The sequence below is a fragment of the Poeciliopsis prolifica genome, unplaced genomic scaffold (assembly GCF_027474105.1).
Source record: "Poeciliopsis prolifica strain line A6 unplaced genomic scaffold, Auburn_PproV2 SCAFFOLD088, whole genome shotgun sequence".
Taxonomy (NCBI): Eukaryota; Metazoa; Chordata; class Actinopteri; order Cyprinodontiformes; family Poeciliidae; genus Poeciliopsis; species Poeciliopsis prolifica.
The window spans coordinates 1,256,411-1,276,468 of record NW_026562463.1 but is presented as its reverse complement, the minus strand read 5'-3'; the positions used below and the strand labels follow the sequence as shown (position 1 = coordinate 1,276,468).

Here is a 20,058-nt window from a genome sequence, read left to right as displayed (position 1 = left end):
GATTTTATTATCCCATGCAAATAATGTGGAGGTCACAACAGGGATACGCATGCAGATGCCCAAATCTGACTCATTCTGACAAGAGGACGATTATATTTAACATGCAAGCAGTTAATCAGCTCCTTCCTGCTACTGCATGCAGCCACAATCTGTGTGGTGAAAATACTGTCCCTCAGTAAAAAATAACTGAAGATTGATCAACACAAATCTAAAACCCTGCAGTTGAGAAGCAACTTAATGACTGAAGCAAATACAGGTGGAACTTAAATCAAATTATCGTCACAAAAAAGTTAATTTAAGCAATTCACATTACTTACTGCACTACAAAAACAAAATCTTATCAAGTATTTTTGTCAAGTTTGTAGTGCAAATACTAGGAGTGCACTGATTAATGTGACTGGCCAGTTTTCTGGCCAATCACTGATCTATTAATTAGTGTATCTTGCAGATTCAGATTCTGGCCGATACCAAATATTTTGTCTGAAATGTTGCTCAATATAGCAAGAAAGTTGCTGAAATGAAGATCGGTGGATGAGATCCACGTCACATGTAAAACTTGTCCGATCACTGATCTCTCAAAAATTAAGAAAGTTAGCACAAATAAATCAGTGCATGCCTAGAAAATACCTTACTACACTTGAAATAGAAAAAAAACTAACTTACAAATAACTTTTCAGCAAGACATAGGATCTTGTTTCAATGTATCTTAAAGTACTCAATCCACTGGCAGATTTTTTCACTTATAACAAAACATTTCCCCCCCTAAGTAATAAGTAAAAAATAAAAAAAATCTGCCATTGGAACTAGCACTTTTCCCTATTAAGGAATTATTTACTTAAAACAAGATTATATATGTTGCTGAAAAGTTACTTGCAAGTTACTTTGGTTTTGGTATATTGAAACTAGACCAAAAAAAAAGAGAAAGATACTTTGCACTCAGTACTTGGTTGGGGTTAATTTTGCATGAATTAGTGCGTCGATGCAATCGGCCTGAGGCTCTGCTGAAGGGCTGAGGAAGCCCAGGTTGCTTTAATAATGACCTTTAGCTTCTCTGCATTGCTGCCTCTGCTGTCTCTAATAGATTCCTCTGGCATTTCAGTGATATACAGTGATATCATGGTCATTAATGCAGCTAGTTTTGGGAATATGAGTGTGGTAAATGAAATCATATGAGGTTTTTTGAATCAGAGGCAAGCTAAAATTTTGGCTGGGCTGAGCAACTTTGACTCTTTGTGCTTACAAACTCTTCCTCCTAACTGTGACATTCAATTCCAGATAAAATGCAAAAATGATTTATGTAAAGGCATTTTTTTCCTTCCACACAACTTTCAATTAAAATGCTTGGATGCAAAACTCTGACCAGCTGACATCTACTTACAATGGAAACCAGATATTTATATAAACCAAATAAAAATACACAAATTTTTTCCTCACTGTCTGATGTGAACTTCAACTAAAACTTTTAGCTTGATTAGAATTACCAAAATTTCTATTAACAAAATGTGTAAATGTCTTTTCATTCAGTGTCTGTAAATGTGTTCGTAACACAATATTCACTGCTTCTGTAAGCAATCACACTTCTTTCTTATTCAATAAAGAGCCATCTTTCTGACCTTTTCCTTCCTCTTTCAAAACTAGTCTCACATAATATTTCAAGTTTTTAGAGAAAAAACAATTTGGAGCTCTCAGCTGTACATCATAATAAAGGAATAAAGCAATACATGTTTGTAATTTTCTCTCTTTTTGTAATGATTCTGTGTTTGTCACATTTTCTTGACTGAATTTAACTTTTCAGTGATATGTTAGTTAATTGAGATATCTGTAGATCTGTGTAGCAAAAAAAAAAAAAGCAGAAAAATGCAAGAAGCAAAAGAAGCTGCCACCATATACTTTCCTCATCCATCCACTTTCACACTCACAAATACGACACCTGAGCTAGCACAGACATGAAATGAAACTTACCTTACTAGGCTTTCAAAGGTCCATACATATATGGACCCCAAATCCATCACGATAGTTTTTAATAAAACAAAAAAAGTGACATAAATTACACATATGGCTACATGATTAGAGAAGCGGCATGCAGAGACCAGCGGGAGGATGACAGATGTGAGAGAAACATGCAAGATGGCAATTTAACAAAAATGTAACTCTCCAGTTCCTTTTTTCCCTTTTAGAAAGCAGTAACACACGGACGCACATTGAGATGGCGGGAATGATTTAGCCAAGAAGATGCAAAGACGGAGAGATGGGGCAAAATGAAAAAACTGCAAAAGGAATCAAATAGTGATATTTTATCTGAAATTGATTGAGTAACAGAGCCTTTAGCAATAAATATAAAAGGTAAGTAATGTTAGAAGTATCTGATGCTCATTTGTGCATTTGAGGTTACCAGCTACTGATTTTGCAGTCGTCAGATTTATAGTTTGATGACAGGAAAAAAGAAATGAAACACACTGAACTTTAACATCTGCTTCAAAATAATTAACAGTGATGAAAAGATAAAATGCCCTAACGATAGATAGGAATCCTGAACAGAAAGCATCTGCTTCCCAACATTATCCAATCGATTCCAGTCACCTGAACAGACTAATGGGGTTTGAGAATGTGCTTTTTTTTATGGCGGATTCATGTGAGTTCATGTGGATGAAAACTGTTCTGAAACCAAACCCTTTTTTTTAAAAAACAAAGTGGTGGAGATTTTTATTTTCAAAAAGACCTGGCTACATGTGGAGAAGGCAGTGTGTAGGTGGAAAAATAACATTTAGTCCACAGATGGGATTCTTGTCTTTCTTCTTCCACAGAGATCAGATTTGTGGAGCTAATAATTGTACTGTGATTAACTTAATCTACTGAAACCATAACCCTCTGGTCTGATTTTACTTCAGATTATTGCTCTCCTGGCCCATCTTGTAAGCTTAGTTGGGCAGCCATGTTGTAGGTGTGGTACGTTGACGGTTCTGTCATGCTCTCTTCAGTTTCAGATGATAAATTCAACAGGGTTGCATAAGATTTTAAAATCTAGGACATGTTATTACCCTAATCTTCCCCTGTTCCACTTTATAAAGTTGCTGCTTTATGTTGGTGTATTGCACAATATTCAAATAAAATTTGTACATTTTCAAGGAAATGCAAAGGTAAATTGTGTTCAAAATGATTTTTGGAAGGCAAGTTATATGGTGATTATAAAATAAAACCCATTCCAAAATCCAGACTTTTTTCTCAGAAAATTAAAGTCAGAAAAAAAAATCAGAATTCAGAGACAAAAAAGTCAGAATTTAGAGGGGAAAAAGTCTAAATATATTTATTTTTTGTTTGCAGTGATCCTAATCTTCCGCCATAAGTTACTGCTACAAATCAGAGTATGGCTTACTTCTTTACTTTTCTGCCAATTCTTTTTTTTGCATTTTTTTCTCCAAAGAGTTTTTTAGCAGCGCTAGTGGCTCGCATTTTTTGACAGTAGACCGACAGGAAAGATGGCAAGGAGAGGAGGAAAGGCATGCTGCAAAGGTCGCCGGGCTCGGGAGTCGAACCCGCGACGTCTGCGTCGAGGACTGAGACCTCCAAATGTGGGGCGTGCTAACCCCATGCGCCACCACATCACGCCCCAACTTTTCTCCCAATTCTTAAATAGATTTTGTTCTGATTGAACTTCATGTTTTGTAAAGAAAGCCAGCATCCCATTTTGCAACTTTATATTTAGTAAACAATCTGCAAAATATAATGCAATGACAGAACACAAAGCTGTGCAGGAGAAACTGTAAACTAATAATTTGCTTCCCGACCCTAACAGCTCCTGATCCTCTCTTTCTACAGTTTTTGTTTCTTTATTCATCATCTTTCTCAGGTTTTACATTCAGACTTGTCAATGTTCACCAGGCTATCCTGGAGAGGATGGGGACAGAGAGGCATAAAGGACAAATTCACATCCGTACTCTGGGTGGTGTAACACCCCCCGGGCTTTGCTGAGATTCTGCCAAGCTAAATTTAGCACCGAACCGTGGGATTCGTCCTCAATTTTAACTCTTAAATGTAGGTTGAGCCTAATAGATTCAAGTGTAGAAAGGCAAGAAATCAGAGGTGAGGTTCAGGAGACGACCCGAGACAATAACTTTATGCGAATAAGAGTAATTTTCACACAAGGAAAATGTAAATTTCTCATACGAGTCAATGTCCCCCAGATTATCGACATAGATGGAAGAAAACTGCTGGAATGAGGAGCTGATGTTATCTCAGGAAGGGCTGTTAGTTTTGTTAAAGGCAGATCACAAAAATCGTCTTCGCAGCATGATTCAAGGTTCATGCAGCTAAAGAAGCCGCTGCAAGCTTTGAAACCCTGAACCAGAGCTTTTCTGGCATTTTGTTTTCTATTATTGTAGCCTACGATATTGCACACTTAACACACAGCTGTATTGATCATGTCTGCATGATTTATTTGTATATCTTAGGAAACAAAACCTTTTGTTTAGAACAACTGGACCACGCCACTCACTTAGTCTTTTTCCGGATCTCTTCCACCAGCTGTTTAATGTGATCCTCCATAAACTCAATCTTTTCCTGCTTTCTCGCCAGCGCCTTTTGCAGACGGACAATCCGGTCCACGAGGACGGCCTTGTCCACCTCTGGGAAGCTGTCCACCACCATAACGGAGGGACCGGACTGGCTCTCTGGCGACCGCTCCTCAACGCTGCTGCCCCCACCTTGACGTGCGTTTAAGGAACCTGATTGAGAATTGGAAACACCAGATGTTTTCTATTACAATATTCTGGCTTGGTTTTGCAACAACTTCATGCGTTTTAGCAAAAAAATAAATAAAGTTGCGTGTTTAGTGCAATTTTCAGCTGGAAAATTTACATAAGGGTGCAAAGAAATTTAGAAGAGCTCATGTTTCACAAAGTCAGTTAAAAATGTGAACTATTATAATGGACATATTAAAAAAACATTATTTTTTAAGAATTTATGTCTTCTAATTTTGATGATTCTCACTTTAAGTTAACAATTACCTAAAATATATTTACCTGAAAATTTTAACATAACATAAGAGCAATAAAAAAGGATCATTAATGAGCCATAAGAAGCCACTGTTAAAGAAGCTGGCTGTACCCAAGCAACTTTAAGGAAAGTTGAGTGGAAGAAAACACTAGGGGAGAAAAAGAAAAAACATGTGTAAACGCAGGCTTCAGAGAATTGTAAAGGAGATTTGGGAGGAGATTCAAAAGGCTGAACCCAGGGCTTCAAAAGTCACCAAATACAGAACTGTATTCAGAACTACAACTGTTGCATTAATCACCACAATATCAAAGAACAAATACTACAATGTTTTGACAAGTGGAAATTAGAACAAGCCAGACAAGCTGAGGGCTGCTATCGTCATTTATTTATTCACTAGCAGAGCCACCGGCTGATCGACTCCACGCTACGCCACAATGATGCAGTAATTTATGCAAATGGAGTCCAAACTAAACACTAAGAACATATACAGCTCAAAATATTTTTCAGTAAACAGACACGTCCAATTTTCTGAAAATGTAGTTAGTTGTGAGCTGAAGCAAAAGCTTGGTATACATTTATATTGGAAATGAATTATTTTAATAAATTAAGATACAACCCAATGCCAATAAAGTGGGAAGAAAGTGAGAAAGTATGAAAGATTTAGATCAAGAGTGCAACGTTAAATGTTAAATACTAACCAAATCTCAGAGTAGTACCTGAGGAACTGGAGCGACTGCCCATACTGCTGGCATCCCGGTCGCAGCCGCCATTCTCAAACTGCTCCAGCCTTTTACGGGCTACAGAGAGAAAACATCATAAAATCAGGACAAAACAAAACAGAGTTGCACAGAACTCAAACACTGAAATTATGACATTTTTCTGCATGTAAAAAAACTTAAGTGACCAGTAAGACGTTTGTTTTTTTTGCTAAATTCAGGAGATGTAGTATCGAACCTTGTGTTAGTTGTTTTGTGAGGTCTTTGATGTTGGCAGCTTGTTTCCGTTTCTGGGTCACCAGTTCGTCCCTCAGCTCCTCCACTCTGGTCTTCAGCTGGGCCACCTCTGCCTGCAGCGCCCCACGTTCGTCCTGCAGGCCCTGCACCTCCTGGCTCCTCATCACTTCTTCCTGTTTCAGCTGTCGCGACTGCAGATTTATAGGAATGCAGGTTATGATATAGTGGAAATACTTTGTGTGCAATGACGTTTTTAATCGCTTAATTGAATTTTTAGTTTTTGAAGTTTTAATTTCTGGAAAATGTTGATTTTTTTTTCACCAATGATCTTGGGTTTCCATAGATTAGAGTGATCTTCTTTAACAAATGTGTTTTAAAGTTTCTATTTATTTCAACTGTGAACAAAAGTCAGTTCTATGATGGAATGTTAGAGCGAGTTGAAGATTTACCGGTATTTGTTTTTCTTTTTTTAAAAGAAAAAAGTCATTATTTAGAAAAAGTAGCAATTTTATGAGAACTCACACATAAAAATTCAAAAAATTAAAATGAGGAATGTTGAGCATCTTTTTAAGTTACACGGTTTTACAGATAATACTTAATATTTAAAAGAAATACTCAATCCTTTAACATGTCAATATCAACTTATTATCAATATCAGGACTTTGAAACGTCTGCATGTATTAAGGAGACAGATCTTTCATGTCAGATCCTAATAACTTAATACCTAAGCTTCATGAAAACAACTTTTTTCATATCCAAATAATAATAATTAAAAAAAGGACATTTTACTGGAAACAAAGCCTTAAAATTATGACTATACATTAGTAAATAAACAAAGATTCTTGTAGCCTGGGCTTGATAATCTAATATACAACTCAAAGAAAGGATGATTAAATAAAAAAACCCATCTAGAAAATATTTTCTGTCATTTGCTTTGTTTTTGTTATTGCTTTTTAAAGCGAAAGAATGCAAATTTTAAATCAGAAATCTGGTATGAAAAAAAAAAATTAGATTTTTACTTTTCAGCCAAATCACCTAGCTCTCCTAGTAAGACATTATGCATGTGTTTGCTGTATAAAAACATCTCTCTCATCAACCCCAGACCATGTCTCAGTGTGTCCACTCTCAGCATCCTTACCTTATCCTCCAGGAGTCTGCTGGTCTCCTTCAGCTTCTCTTGCAGCTCAGTGAAGCTGCTGCTGACCTGATCCAGCTGAGACTGCAGTGCGTTGCTCTCCGACTGCAGCTGGGCGTTCTTGCTGCTCAGTTTCTCAGTGAAGCCCAGCAGCTCGGCTTCACGCTCCCTGCTGCCTTGAACATCGCGCTGGAGGTCGGCCATCTGACTGGTCAGGCTCTCCACTTCCTCCTGGAGAGAGGTGATCTCCTGTTTGTCCCTTCATAAAATAACAAATGTGAGACGTGTTAAAATCTTGAAACAACTATTAAAGTAGCACATGCTATAAAGTATGAGAAAATTTATACTCAAGACATCAATCCAGCAGAAGTAGAAAAGTACCTGAAATCAATTTTCTTCTAGCTTTTTGAGAGAAACAAGATCCATTGCTACAATAAAACCCAATCTTTACTCAGTTTTTGTACCAAATCTTTATCCATAAAGCCCAGGTATTTATAATAAGTAAGCTCAATTTGCTCACCAAGGGCAGTGGTAATCAATCGAAATATCTTATAGCCTTTGGAAATGTGAGAAAACCACTGTTTTTGTTTTATTCACATTCACAGACAATTTCAAAGTGTGTAAACGAGACTGAACTCCGATAAAGCCAGACTGTAAAAACTCTACATCATGTGAGAGTGAAGAAGAGCAACAATCGATTAACAAGTCATCTACATAAGAATGATAAAAAGCATTTGGCTAATTATCACTAAAGTTATTTATACAAATAAAAAATAAAAGCGGTCCAAGAAGTGACCTGCGGAACTCCTTTTGTAATTTCAAGGAGAGAGAAAGAAGAACTCAAAGGGTTCTGTTTGACAAACAGTCAGGAATCAGATTCACTACCATCATGGGAAACGTGAACTAAAGAAGACATAATGCTCTAATTAAGTCAAGATGTGCTCAACATGAAGGTGTGTGTTAAATCTGTCCAGTTTATCATTTAGGGATATAATAGGCAGATGCTAAATACTATTACTAATACTACAAATCAACGTTTATCACCAGCGTTTCCATAACAAATGTGTGCAAACTTTGTCGATATTCCGCTAATGTCAATGTTTCCATTAAATAAGAAACACAAAATCACATGAATACTTTGTTCACCTGACAAGTCATTAAAAAAATGCAATGATCGTAATTTGCACCAGTGGCAACATTTGGTTGCTTATCTTGTGACTCATGTGATGCAAAAAAGAAAAAAAGAATTTTTTTCATTGCAGTTTTGTGAAATATGACAATTTGATATGGCCAACAAATCCCACATCATTCTAGTGCCAAAACATTTGATCAAAAAATGTTTTTTTTTTTTCAAAATTAGTGCGTTTCCATATGTGAATTTATTTTGAAAATGTCAAGTTGGACAATTATATGGTGAGTGGAAACGCAGCAGATGGCAATCAAAGCGTGGGTATTTTATTGGAAAAAATGAAAGCTAAAATAAAATTTAATTAAACACTTCGCTAAAACAGTTTCCAACTGCAATTTGGTTATGAAGTGATTTCCACAGAGGGCTCATCTCTGTAGTGTGTGTCTGCTTGAGCTTTAACAATAAAAACTTTGGTATCTTTACCGTTCATGCTGCTCCTGAAGTGCAGTGACCTCTTCCAGTTTTTCTCTCTGCCGGCCGATCTCAGCCTTCTGCCGGTTTATGATCTCCCTGTATTTGCTCAGCTCATCCTCCCACCGCGGCCGCTCGTCCTCCAGACACTTTAACTAAGAAGCCAGACATCCTTGTTAGACAGAGGACTCGCGCTTGCTGCTGCTATACAAACATCGCTCCGGATGACAAACCTTAGTGCGGAGTGTTTCCAGCTCATCTATGCTTTCTTTGTAACTCTTCTTCAGGTCCTCCAGCTCTTTAGCCTTTGCTCGATGCATCTACAACAGGAATGAGGTTCTATTTCATATTTGTATGCAATGTATTTCATGTGTTCTTTTTTTCTAGAAAACAAGGCCGTCAATACTTTATGTAGCGTCATTACACAACAAATACATTTCCTTGTAAGCCATGTATTGCGTTTGTTTGTTTATGAATTCATTAGGGATGTGAAACAAATGGTGCTTTTTTTCCCCATGTTTTGCCTCATGTTTTTAACAAACTCATTATTGGTGCTGCCGCTTGTCAACTTTTCCAAGAAGTCATTAAAGGCCTCCGGTATCCACGACGACGCAGCAGTGATGGGGGTTCTGGTAAATTCTATTTCATCCATTCATCTTTTGCATCCAATTTAAATGTAATCTCCCAACCAGTAATGGAAACAGTTTTGTTTGCATAATTTATGATTTAGGTTGCTTCATCATGAGTGTATGAGATACATAACAATAAATATACTGTAGGTTTAGAGGGATTAGTGGATCGGAAAAAAATTTGAAGAGCGTCAGGTCAGCAATTTTATTTAACGGCGTGACAACAGACGGCAGCTTTTGTTGAAAACTTTGTTATCAAAAAATTGGACTCTTCTTTCTGCTGCTGCAAACATCATAAATTCAAACGTCGGGACTTTTTCTCTTTTTTTTTTGGAGGCATTTTCACTGAGCTGTCAACAACCTGTAAAAAATGAAGCACTCCCTCCAATTAATCTAACTAGGTGATGTCTTCTGGGTTTGTTGTTGAAATGCGAGGCTTAATATTGATTATTTCTAGGCCATTTATTTTTAAAGTCTGATTCCCGATAGAGTGTGGCACTGAGAAAAACAGGCCACAGTGTTTGGACCGAGTCCATCCGTTCGGTTGTGTGCATGCAGAGCATCAGCGGCAAAATTACTGCAACTGATACTTTAAGGCAAGCTGAGAAAAAAACATGGAGAAACAAGCTTTAAATCAGGATCGTCAATAATAGGCTTAAAAATAAAGGGAACCTGTGCTGTGATTTGTCTCTTAACGGACAATCAAATGGGAAAACATGTGATTACTTAATCTACAAAAAGATTCAGATTTAGACTGCGTGCATAATAACAAAGTTGAAGGAAAATGCTATTCCAAATGTTTAGCAATAAATATTTCAAATTTTCCTTGCATTTATAGTTAACCTCCTTTATTCTGATAACCCAACAGACTGATCTGGATCCAATCTGATTGAGCCAGTTTGTTTAAAAAAAACTAAACAAAAAACACCTATTTCTGTAATCTATAAAAGCTCAAGTGGTAGCAACTCTTTTGCAAGGACAAGAGAATCCAAGGATCCATCTTCTATTAATATCTATTTATCTTCATATTAAATAGATCGGAACCCAGAATACGCTTATTTTATCCACAGTATTTTTTTTCTTATTTGTTATTTCTTTATAGGTATCACAGTGATCACACTGCCAGCTGAAATGTTACAATCAGTTATTTCAGTCAGGAAATAAAAGGAAGAAAAAGCGCATTGAGAAAGAAGATGAATATGTGAAAAAAAAAGTTATTTTAGGTTAGATATCGTGCGTCACCTCTAACTGGTCTGTTTGCTCCTGCTTGTGTTTCTCCAACTCTCCTTTAGTTTCCTTCAGTTTAGCGTCCAACTCGTTGGATCTGAGCTCTTCTGATTCCTAAAGAGGACATAAATTATAGTTTTAAATACAGGAGTATAAAACGCGAGGAACAACAGTAAATGACATTAATATGTTCTTGTGTCAAATTATAAAATCTTTGTCTGGTGTTGTTGTGATGTAAGTCACAATTAGTAGTTCTGATTCATTTTTCTAGAAGAGTCTAAAACTATCGTGGCTCTTTACTGCCACCATCTGGCACATTCAACCAAATTCAGTCTGGTCAGGTTTGCACCTTTACCTTAACTTTTAACAATAAAATCAACACAATAATTTCTGCTGTGATCACGATCAAACTTTCACACTACAAACCTGGTATGTTCGGATCATGTCCTGGCAATTCTTTCGGATCTGTTCTGTCTCCTCTTTGGCCTGAGCCAACTTGGATGTCGTTTCTCTCAGCTTGTCTTTTGTTTCCTGGACACAAACAAACATGAAGGTGCTTTTGAAGAGGAAAAAATAAAAAAAAAGCCTCCCATCTCTCAGAGGGTTCAGGTTAAAACCTCAATGTTCATTACCAACTTGTTTTGATCTTTTCTACCATTTTTGCAGAGGGATAAACAACAGCCAGATCTATGTGGCCTTCAGCAGCTCCTGAGCTTTTGCACCCTCTTTTGTTTACTGTTGTTTATCTGCTTAGTGGAGTGGGAAAAAAAATGAAACTATTCTTTTGTTAGAGCCATTTTTCAAAAACAGCTACAACAGCAATTTCCTTCCAGGGTCATTACAGTGCAATTCCTATTTCATTTCATCCCCAAATCACACATTTAATTATGTTATTTTACAGCCTGGAGAAGGTGATCATTTTTATGCTGACGTAGATCAACAACTAGCCAGGTGGTTTTTTTTTATGTTTTATATTATACAGGGTGGTATGTGTGACTGTAAAAACTGAAAACACACAAAAGAACATAAACATTTAGATGATTCGATGATAATTTAAACTTAAAATGCAAAATGGAATCCTAATACCAACATTTGACCACAAGAATCATAATGAATAAAATATAGACAACTTCACATGTATCTGAACACTTAAATGGTGTATTAGGGCCACTGTGGATAGAATATAGTTAACAAAAAAAAAGGAAAAGTAAATTTACACCAAGAATTCTCAGAAAATTTATAAAAAAAACAAACAATAAAACAAGACACTTTCAGAGTTTGATATATCAAAAATTTGCTTGAAAATATTCAGAAATGTATTGATTAATCTCAGAAACCCTCTAGAAAAAAAAGTTTTCAAACTCCAAAGTTTCCTCTTTTTTTTGGCAAATATTTACTCAATTTTACTCTAAAATGGCCCCAATACACCATTGCAGAATACTGACACAAGCTTTATTTTATTTTACCCATTTAATTAAACATTTTAAAACTATAGATGGATGTAAATTTCAGAAAATCTATAAACAAAGGATCTTACAGTATTACAATTAAGAATAACAAAAAAACCCTGTGGTGCCAAGTTTTATTTTATTTTTTTGCATAGATTGAACCCAGGCTTGTATTGGCAACAGAGAGTGAGCCAGTTGGAAGAAAAACAAACTTTATAACATTACCTTATGAGCATCTGCTTCACTCTTTAATTTGTTCTGGGCCCATTTGACTTTGATCAGATGAGAGTTAATCTCCTCTTTCAACTTTTCCCCTTCTCTTGCCAGCCGGCCAACCTCACCCTCCTGTGAATAAAGGAGCAAACGAATGGGACTTGATTAAAGTACTGAATGACAAAAAAAATGCTGATTAAGGTAAAATGGCTGTTTGAGATGAAATATTTTGTTAAACCGAGATTTGTTTCTACTTAAGATATAAACAAGACAGTAAAAACACTTTTGTCGTTTATATTCCATCGTGAAATTGAAAGCATGAATCTGAAACTTTATCCTTTTCAATGTTTAGGGGTAAATAATGCAGATAAAGTTTATACATATTTCAAATAGAAAGCATTTAAAATGTAATTGACCTTGGCGTCATACAGCTGCTGCAGCCGCCCCTTCTCCTGAGCCAGCTGGTTCCCGCGCAGCGCTTGGCGGTCCACCTCCTTCAGCGCTTCCCTCAGCCTCTTCTCTAAACTCTCCTTGTCCCGCCTCAGGTCCAGAGCCTCCTTCTCCCCCCGCACGTATTTCATCACCATGGCCTCCTTCTCCTGTCGGGCCTCATCACACTTCTTGTTCACCTACATTGTATGAATGTTGTGTTACATCCTAATCAATAACTGGGATGAACATCGACTTGACAGCACTGCAGCATCGACAGCTTCCACAAGAAAGGTAAAGAAAAAAAACAAGTCACTGTTACTACAACTGGCTGCTCACAGTGTGCTACATTCGAACATATTGACAAAGTTGAGTGAAAGGTAAAAGTGTGGTAGGAAGAGGTGCACAAATAGGGATAAATGCTGCTTTGAGAGAATTGGTCATGTAAAGCCCATTCATGACCAATTCAGGAATTTAAGGGAAATTCACAACTAAGAACGCAGGTTATCGATGAATGAGTTCATCTAAAGTTGACCGATCTTATCAATCGACCGTCGATTAATTGATAAGCTGCTATTTTCTTAAAAACTTGAGTTTTTAGTTTGACATAGCAGATGTCGAAGGTGATGCATAACCTGCATTTTGCTTGAAATGTTCGTGCTTTGAAAGAATGACATAAAAACACAAAATAACATTTCAAAATATTTTTGAAGAAATACAATATTTTGATGCATGTCTCTCACAACATAGAAAAATAACATCTTAGACCACATTGTGGTAAAAGCAGTAATCATCATTATTCTACTTTAGTTTTGGGAATATAAAAATTCAGTTATTGTCTCGAAGCTTCAACAAATTAACATAAACAAATGATCTGAACCTCGGGGCAGCAACAGTCGACTATGATTGGGTCAGTGCTGAATGATACAAGCAAAGGCCCTGAAAGGGATTTGGAGCATAATGTAACGCATACTGTTCAGTGGACGGTGAAATTAAAAATTGTGAAGTGTGACAGAACTGTCAAGAGAACAGCAGCCAGCACGGCTTTAACCAGGTGAGCAGAATCAGGATGAACAATGTTCCGCCAGCAATATTTGTTTAGCAAGCGATTTAACCTGCAGCAAGAGGAGTTTGGTGAGCTATGACCTTGAACGTTCAGCTGACAGCTTTGTGCAAACATCCATAAACGACGTGGCAGCAGAATTATTATTTTTGGGCCAACATTGGCTAAAAATAGGTAATCTTTTTCGAACTTGAAAGCCATGCAGAAAGCAGAGTCATGCCAGAAATGCAAAATAAGGTTTGGATATAGTTTGAGATTAGTTTCATATCCAGTCAAACCTGTTCTATCCTGTGAGTGGTCTCCCTATGCAGCTGCTGCAGAGCAGCTTTGGCCGATTGCTCCTGGTGGATCAGTTTCTCCCGCGACTCCTTCAGTTCTTTCAGAAGCTCCTCCACCCGCCCCTCCAACTGCAAAAACAGGGAGAACACGGCTTGAGCAACCCAAACCTGAGCTAACCGGCTCGGCAGGATTACAGCTGAATGAAAGGGCTGAAGGACAATCAGGCTCACAGAGTAACGAAACCAACACTTTCTGTTAAAGAAGGAATTTCCCTGAGAAGATTTGCATTAAATTACACAGCATGGGCAAACTTTACTGAATATTATGTAAGGCTACGTTCACGCTGCAGCCCAAAGTGACCCAATTATGATTTTTTGCCACATCAGATTTCTACTACGTGGTTGTTCAATTATGCGACTTGCATATGATCTAAAGTGTGAACTACAAAAGATCTAAAACTGCCCCGCATGAGGGGTAAAGGGCACAAAAACGTCAGAGTGTGTTCAAAGTGTTTGCAGACATAAACAGTGGACAATGCTAACGGTGGAGCATAGTTTGTGATTTTGAAGTTAATGCTGACTGGAGCCAGCATTAACAACTTAATCCTCATTATAGTCCAACATGGTTGTTGTTTTTCTATCAGCTTTTTTATCAGAATAGTGACGTTTGTCGAGTATCATTGACATTCAGGACCTGGCCGTTATGATTCAGGTCTCATTTGAAAAGATCACAGATGCATCGAATATCCAAGAGGCCTGGGACGCATTTGAAAAAATCTGACTTGTGTTGTTCAGACTGACATAGAAAGATCAGATATAGGTTGCAATAAGGGAAAAAAAAAAAAAAAAAAATCAGAATTGGATCACTTCGGGTTGCAGTGTGAATCTTCATTATTGAAAAAATAAAATTCTCCAATGTATACATCAGATTAGAAAGAACAACAAAAGGTAATTTAATCAGACACTGTGCAAACAAAAAATAAAGAAAAGTATATACCTTTTGTGTACCTTCATATTTACACATAAAAAAAATCCATCACATTAGGTTCTAATAAGAGTAGACCACTTGAGTTTTTGCTAATCTAATCAAATTGATTTAAAAAAAAAATTAGAAAAATCTAACATACACAAATGAAGTCATCTGTGATAAGATCCCAATATCATTTTCTCCACCCTTCCAGACTGCTTTGTTTGACGTCCTTAATTAGCAGCTGAACAGGACTCTGGAATAAATTAAATTGGATTGGAAAGTCGCAGTGACGGGTGCAGCTTAACAAGATTTAGCCGTTGGGTTGCAAAACAGTCAGAGCAGGCTAAATTACTCGGTTTAAATATTAACAGTGAGTAATACTCAGCCTGTACCCTGTCTGCAATTAATATTTGGTCAAGAAATTTATTTTTTAAACAAAAGAGAAATTAGCAGTTACATATTTTATAAGTCACAATGCAAAATATATTTTAAAAATGCAAATATAAACTAAAGTCTTTAGAGCAGTATAGCTCAGGTGACAGGTACAATAATCAATACAACAAATACTGCAAATATGAATCTACATACATTTAAGAAAGTGATATGTAGTAAGGAAAGACTGCAATCACCTTCATCATAGATAAACGCAGAAAAAAACATAAACATATAGTCTACAAACTGCTGTTAAGATCTGTTAAGTCTTGATTAAAAGCTCAGATGTCCTAGAAGAAATTTTCTGAAATCTTTTAAATAAAGAAGAGTTTGTAGAAGGATTATAAACACATTCAATTTCCACATAAAATTCCATAAGAAGCTGAAGTCAAAGAGACAACTTCTCCAGATGAAAAGATTTTCAAAGTGACCAATAAACAATTCAGATTAAAATCCAAAACAAAATCTGGAAAGTTGTGGAAAATATGGAAGACCTTGGGAACGCTTTCCTTTAACAAAGTTTCAGCTTACTGGTGTGCACACCTCTGGAAACAAACAGTTGTGGTATTTATTTAAGATAACCTTTGCTTCTAACAGGTTTGTTTGACTTTCCGTTTAATTATATAGATTAAATGTCACATTAAAGATGGAAAAGGTCTCGTAGGGATTCATCATGGTCTCATTTTCTTAGGCCTGACACAGGTGAGAGATTTAAGGTTAAAGATTTCAGTGTTAGAAATTTTACAATGCCAGATGAGAAAGATAGGAAGCAAGAAAAAGTGATTTTGGAGCAACTGGTACTGCTGCTGCAGCTTCACAAAAACATCACTGTCACATGATGATGAGGATTTCTTCTTCACAAACGCATGACAACATGACATCTACTGCATGTCATGTAGATGTCAGGAAAGACAGCTACTGCAAAATCTCTCTTCAACAAATCCAAAAAGAGAACATCTTACCTTTTTAATGGAGCTCATGTGTTGCTTCTCTGTTTCTGCTCTTTTCTTCAACTCTTCCTTCATGTTGTCTTTTTCTGAGCAGATACCCAGAATCAGTTCCTGGTGTCTCTTGTTCTCCTCAAGCAACCTGAGCAAAAAGGTTCAAATAGATGTTAAACCCTTGAAGTCCTTTAAGAATTTAGGTGCATTACGTCTTTGAACGGTAAACGAGGTATCTACAAATGTCAGGAAGTCAAATTTAAGACTTTTTAATGCCACCTTGGATAAAATTTAAGACTGAAAAGTCAGATGATTCTGCTGTATTGCTACTTAGCAAGGATATATTCACAGCTGTTTACCAGTAAGTTCAACCAACTTGAGTCACAATATGCAATGAAGATGTCTGTCAGCAACTCCAACTTTTGCTAAATAGGCAAGTCCCATAAGAAAAAAGAATTTATCATATATAGAGTAACTAGTCCTGCCACAACAAAATTTAAGACCTGTGATCAAAGTATTTAAGGCCAACTCACATTTTCTTCCATAAATTTAAGACTTTTTAAGGATGTGTGTATAAAATTTACCTCTGAATAGCCTTCTCCTGTTGAGTGTACTTGTACTGCACACACTTCTCAAAGACGTCCATGCAGCCCTCCTGATCTCCTGGGAGTCCGTTGACAGGGGAGCTCCCTTTCCCTTTCCTTTTGCTTTCGCTTTCAGACAACCCGCAAGCTAAAAGCTCCGACTCCAGTTCATCCAGCAGCGACTCCTGCGACAACGAGCGCTGGATCTGGGAAATAAGCTTTCGGCTGCAGTCAGTGTCAAAAGGACTCGACGAGGATTGTAAGAGGATGGAGACGTTGGCGGTGGTCTGCGGGCTTGAGGCCGGCGAGAAGCTGAGTGTGTCGGAGCTTGGAGTGGACGGTCCATTAGAGATCCCAGAGGTGGAGGAGTCTGTAGAGGAGTTTTTGAAAGTGCTTTGGACAGAAGAGGGTGAAGGACTGCTGTCGACAGCAGGTGATTGCAACAGTGGCTCATTGTCATGCTGAGCTGTTGCATCAAAAGTCAATAAGGTCTTTGTTGTCCCTTTGATAACAGGAGGACTTTCTGCCACATCCTGACTGGCAGCAACAGCTTCATTTGAAAGACTAAGTGGAAGTCTATCAGTTTCACTGGAAACTTTCCCAGCATCACCTTCAACATCAGCAGCTGTCTCTCTCACATCATGATGGTGCTGACTGCTTATCTGAGCTCCTTCTTCAGTCTTGATTAATCCACTTTCCAGCTGGTTCTCACCTTTCACCTGATTGCAAGTCTTCACGGCATGATCACTGTTTTCAAAGATTAATTCCTCCTCTTCGACATTTGCCGTACTACGATGACACTCGTCTCCAGAGCGTATTTCTTCTGTTGCTAATTTATCATGCGATCCTTCCATTTTTTGCGCAGCTGTAGTCGGAGCCAGATGTTTCATGCTCCTCTTACAGTTCAAATCTGGCAACGAGGAAAACAAAAACAGAAAAGTAAATTCAAAATGTTTTCAGTATTTCATTTATCAGCAGGTAGTTAAAAGTTCCTGGAAGTCATCTGTGTGGCATCTCTGTGCCATTTGCATCCTGATCTGCACTTCATGTGCTTAGATCATTGATTAGCAAAGGAAATACTTAAGGAATGTTCACAGACAGACTCAAGAGGCGTGTTGTTGGCCACGTCAATGACAAGATAATTTTTTTCTGTAAGGAGTGTGACTGCAAACGTCACACAACTGATACTCATTCAAGATTAACATATCAACAGAGCTTCATTCAAAACCAAATAAAAATTTTTTTAGAGACACAACTGTAAGCAAATATTAGCATTTAGCATAATTTTTCTACTTTTTTGAAGTATTAATAATGGTCTCAAAGCATAAAAATGATAGTGTACAAAACCTGCTAATCCTGTAGCAGTATATATGAGACTGTAATGGAACAAAATATGTCACAAGGAACTGTTTACAGTTTTGAACGCCTTATATTTTTCTGTTTATGTTACATCTAGTTTTCCATTAGCTCCCTTAATACTTCAGGTTCTCATTTTTACACTGATCATCTATCTGGATACTTTTCTTTTTTATTTAAAATGATCTTAAGTTTTACTGTTTGTTAGGCTATTTGGTTTGACACTAAATAAGGTGTTTTTGGTTGTTTTTATTAAATTTTTTATGACATGGACTAAATTTGTCTTGAATAAAATTTTCAGAAGAGCGTAAAATTGTTATAAATATATCTCTTCCTCTTCAATACTCTACAGATGAAGTGCAAGGAGTAAAATAAACATTTTAATCTATTCTCAACCCAAGTAAGGGCATTCAGATTAATGTAAACATTTCCAAATCCAATACCATTCCTTATTTTTATAAACCTTTTTAAAAAGATAAAGAAAAGAAAATTGTATGCTATGACCAAACACACAAAAACAATAATGGAAATAGAAAACAGGTGACATGCAAAGAAGTCCATGCTAAACTTGTAAAAAAAAAAGTAAATAATTAAATGGTTTCACCTCTAACTGAACACTGAAAGGGGCTGTGTCAGCATTTACTGTGTTACTAATTAATGGGATGATTCAGACTGAGTAGAAAACTTATTAACCTTAATTCAACTTCACATTTCATTCAGCAACACGACCATTTTACTGCTATACTTGCTTTTAAAGGAATCCACACCTTCCCAGCAGCATAAACCTCGCCCATTTGAAGTCCATCTTCTTGTATCGATTTATATGTTCTTTCATAAAAATATGGGTTCTGAACAACAACAAACCAAGCTTTAAGCTCTCCCCTTAGATGTAATATTGTGACATTCACAATGTTTTCTCTGCTTCCATTAAGGGAAAGGTTTAGCAAGCATATGTACAAGGATGCTCCTCTGACAGGTGTCATGACAAACATCGGAGTTATTAACATCGTGAATGTATTATTTCATTCCAAAATTAAGCATTTCAGAGTACAGTAAATCGGTGTGCAACAACAGGCAGCAGCTCGATTAGTTTTTTTTTTTAAATAGCGCTTGACATTTTATTTACATTCCGGTGCATTTGACGTTAGCAGTACATGTTAGCATGCTAGCATCAGGGACATGGCATCAGGGCTTACTGTCGGGCTACAAAACGAGTTAAAACAGAAAATGCTATAATAAAACACTATCAAACAATAATGTATGATTATTACCAAGCTCTAGGTTGGCATATTTTAATGTTAAAAGGCCGTCGCTGATTCACCTAGTTAGCTAAGCTAACCCAGATAAGACATACGTTAACTGAGGCCAACGGCTAGCGTGTAACACCGACAGAAAGTGAAGCCAAATAAAGATAGTTATACCCACCAGGTGCCAACGAGTCATCTTGTATGTCCGTGCAATGACGGCCACAGCTCCCTATTTATCCAGCTGATCGCTCAACTACTCAAATGCTATGACACATCAACAAATATGGCCACAGCAGGAGAAGGAGAAACCAATGAATACCAAGTGACAAATGACGTCAGTCTGACGTTAACGCAAACAACAGATACACCTGCAGGTCTGCCCAGTATTTTTGAGGAAATCCACACCAGGTAAATGTAGGTGAGCCACATTACAGCTGTAGCTAAAGGTTTGAAGGTTTGCAGAAAGTTGCTTTGTTTTGTTTTTGGGGGTACCTGGCTTTGATATAGGTTATAATGATTTAATGCAACTAACCTAATCAATAAACCTTCCTTGCATTGAAG

The 20,058-nt window shown here is 37.0% G+C and overlaps 1 protein-coding gene across 2 annotated transcripts in view; it reads right to left on the bottom strand.

Moving 5' to 3' along the window:
* Positions 1–19,811, bottom strand: part of ccdc186 (coiled-coil domain-containing protein 186) — a 29,223-nt gene extending 9,412 nt beyond the window's left edge. The window contains exons 1-14 of one of the 2 annotated variants that reach the window (XM_055022618.1): positions 19,676–19,811; positions 16,895–17,804; positions 16,332–16,458; positions 13,968–14,096; positions 12,614–12,826; positions 12,210–12,329; positions 10,963–11,067; positions 10,552–10,650; positions 8,914–9,000; positions 8,693–8,835; positions 7,084–7,339; positions 5,947–6,136; positions 5,691–5,789; positions 4,493–4,721 (exon numbers count right to left, since the gene is read on the bottom strand). In XM_055022618.1, coding sequence (XP_054878593.1) covers positions 4,493–4,721; positions 5,691–5,789; positions 5,947–6,136; positions 7,084–7,339; positions 8,693–8,835; positions 8,914–9,000; positions 10,552–10,650; positions 10,963–11,067; positions 12,210–12,329; positions 12,614–12,826; positions 13,968–14,096; positions 16,332–16,458; positions 16,895–17,784 — 2,687 coding nt within the window. In that variant the 5' untranslated portion in view covers positions 17,785–17,804; positions 19,676–19,811. The remainder of the gene's footprint in view (positions 1–4,492; positions 4,722–5,690; positions 5,790–5,946; positions 6,137–7,083; positions 7,340–8,692; positions 8,836–8,913; positions 9,001–10,551; positions 10,651–10,962; positions 11,068–12,209; positions 12,330–12,613; positions 12,827–13,967; positions 14,097–16,331; positions 16,459–16,894; positions 17,805–19,675) is intronic. The other variant, XM_055022619.1, reaches the window with a different exon arrangement.
* Positions 19,812–20,058: the final 247 nt, after the last annotated feature.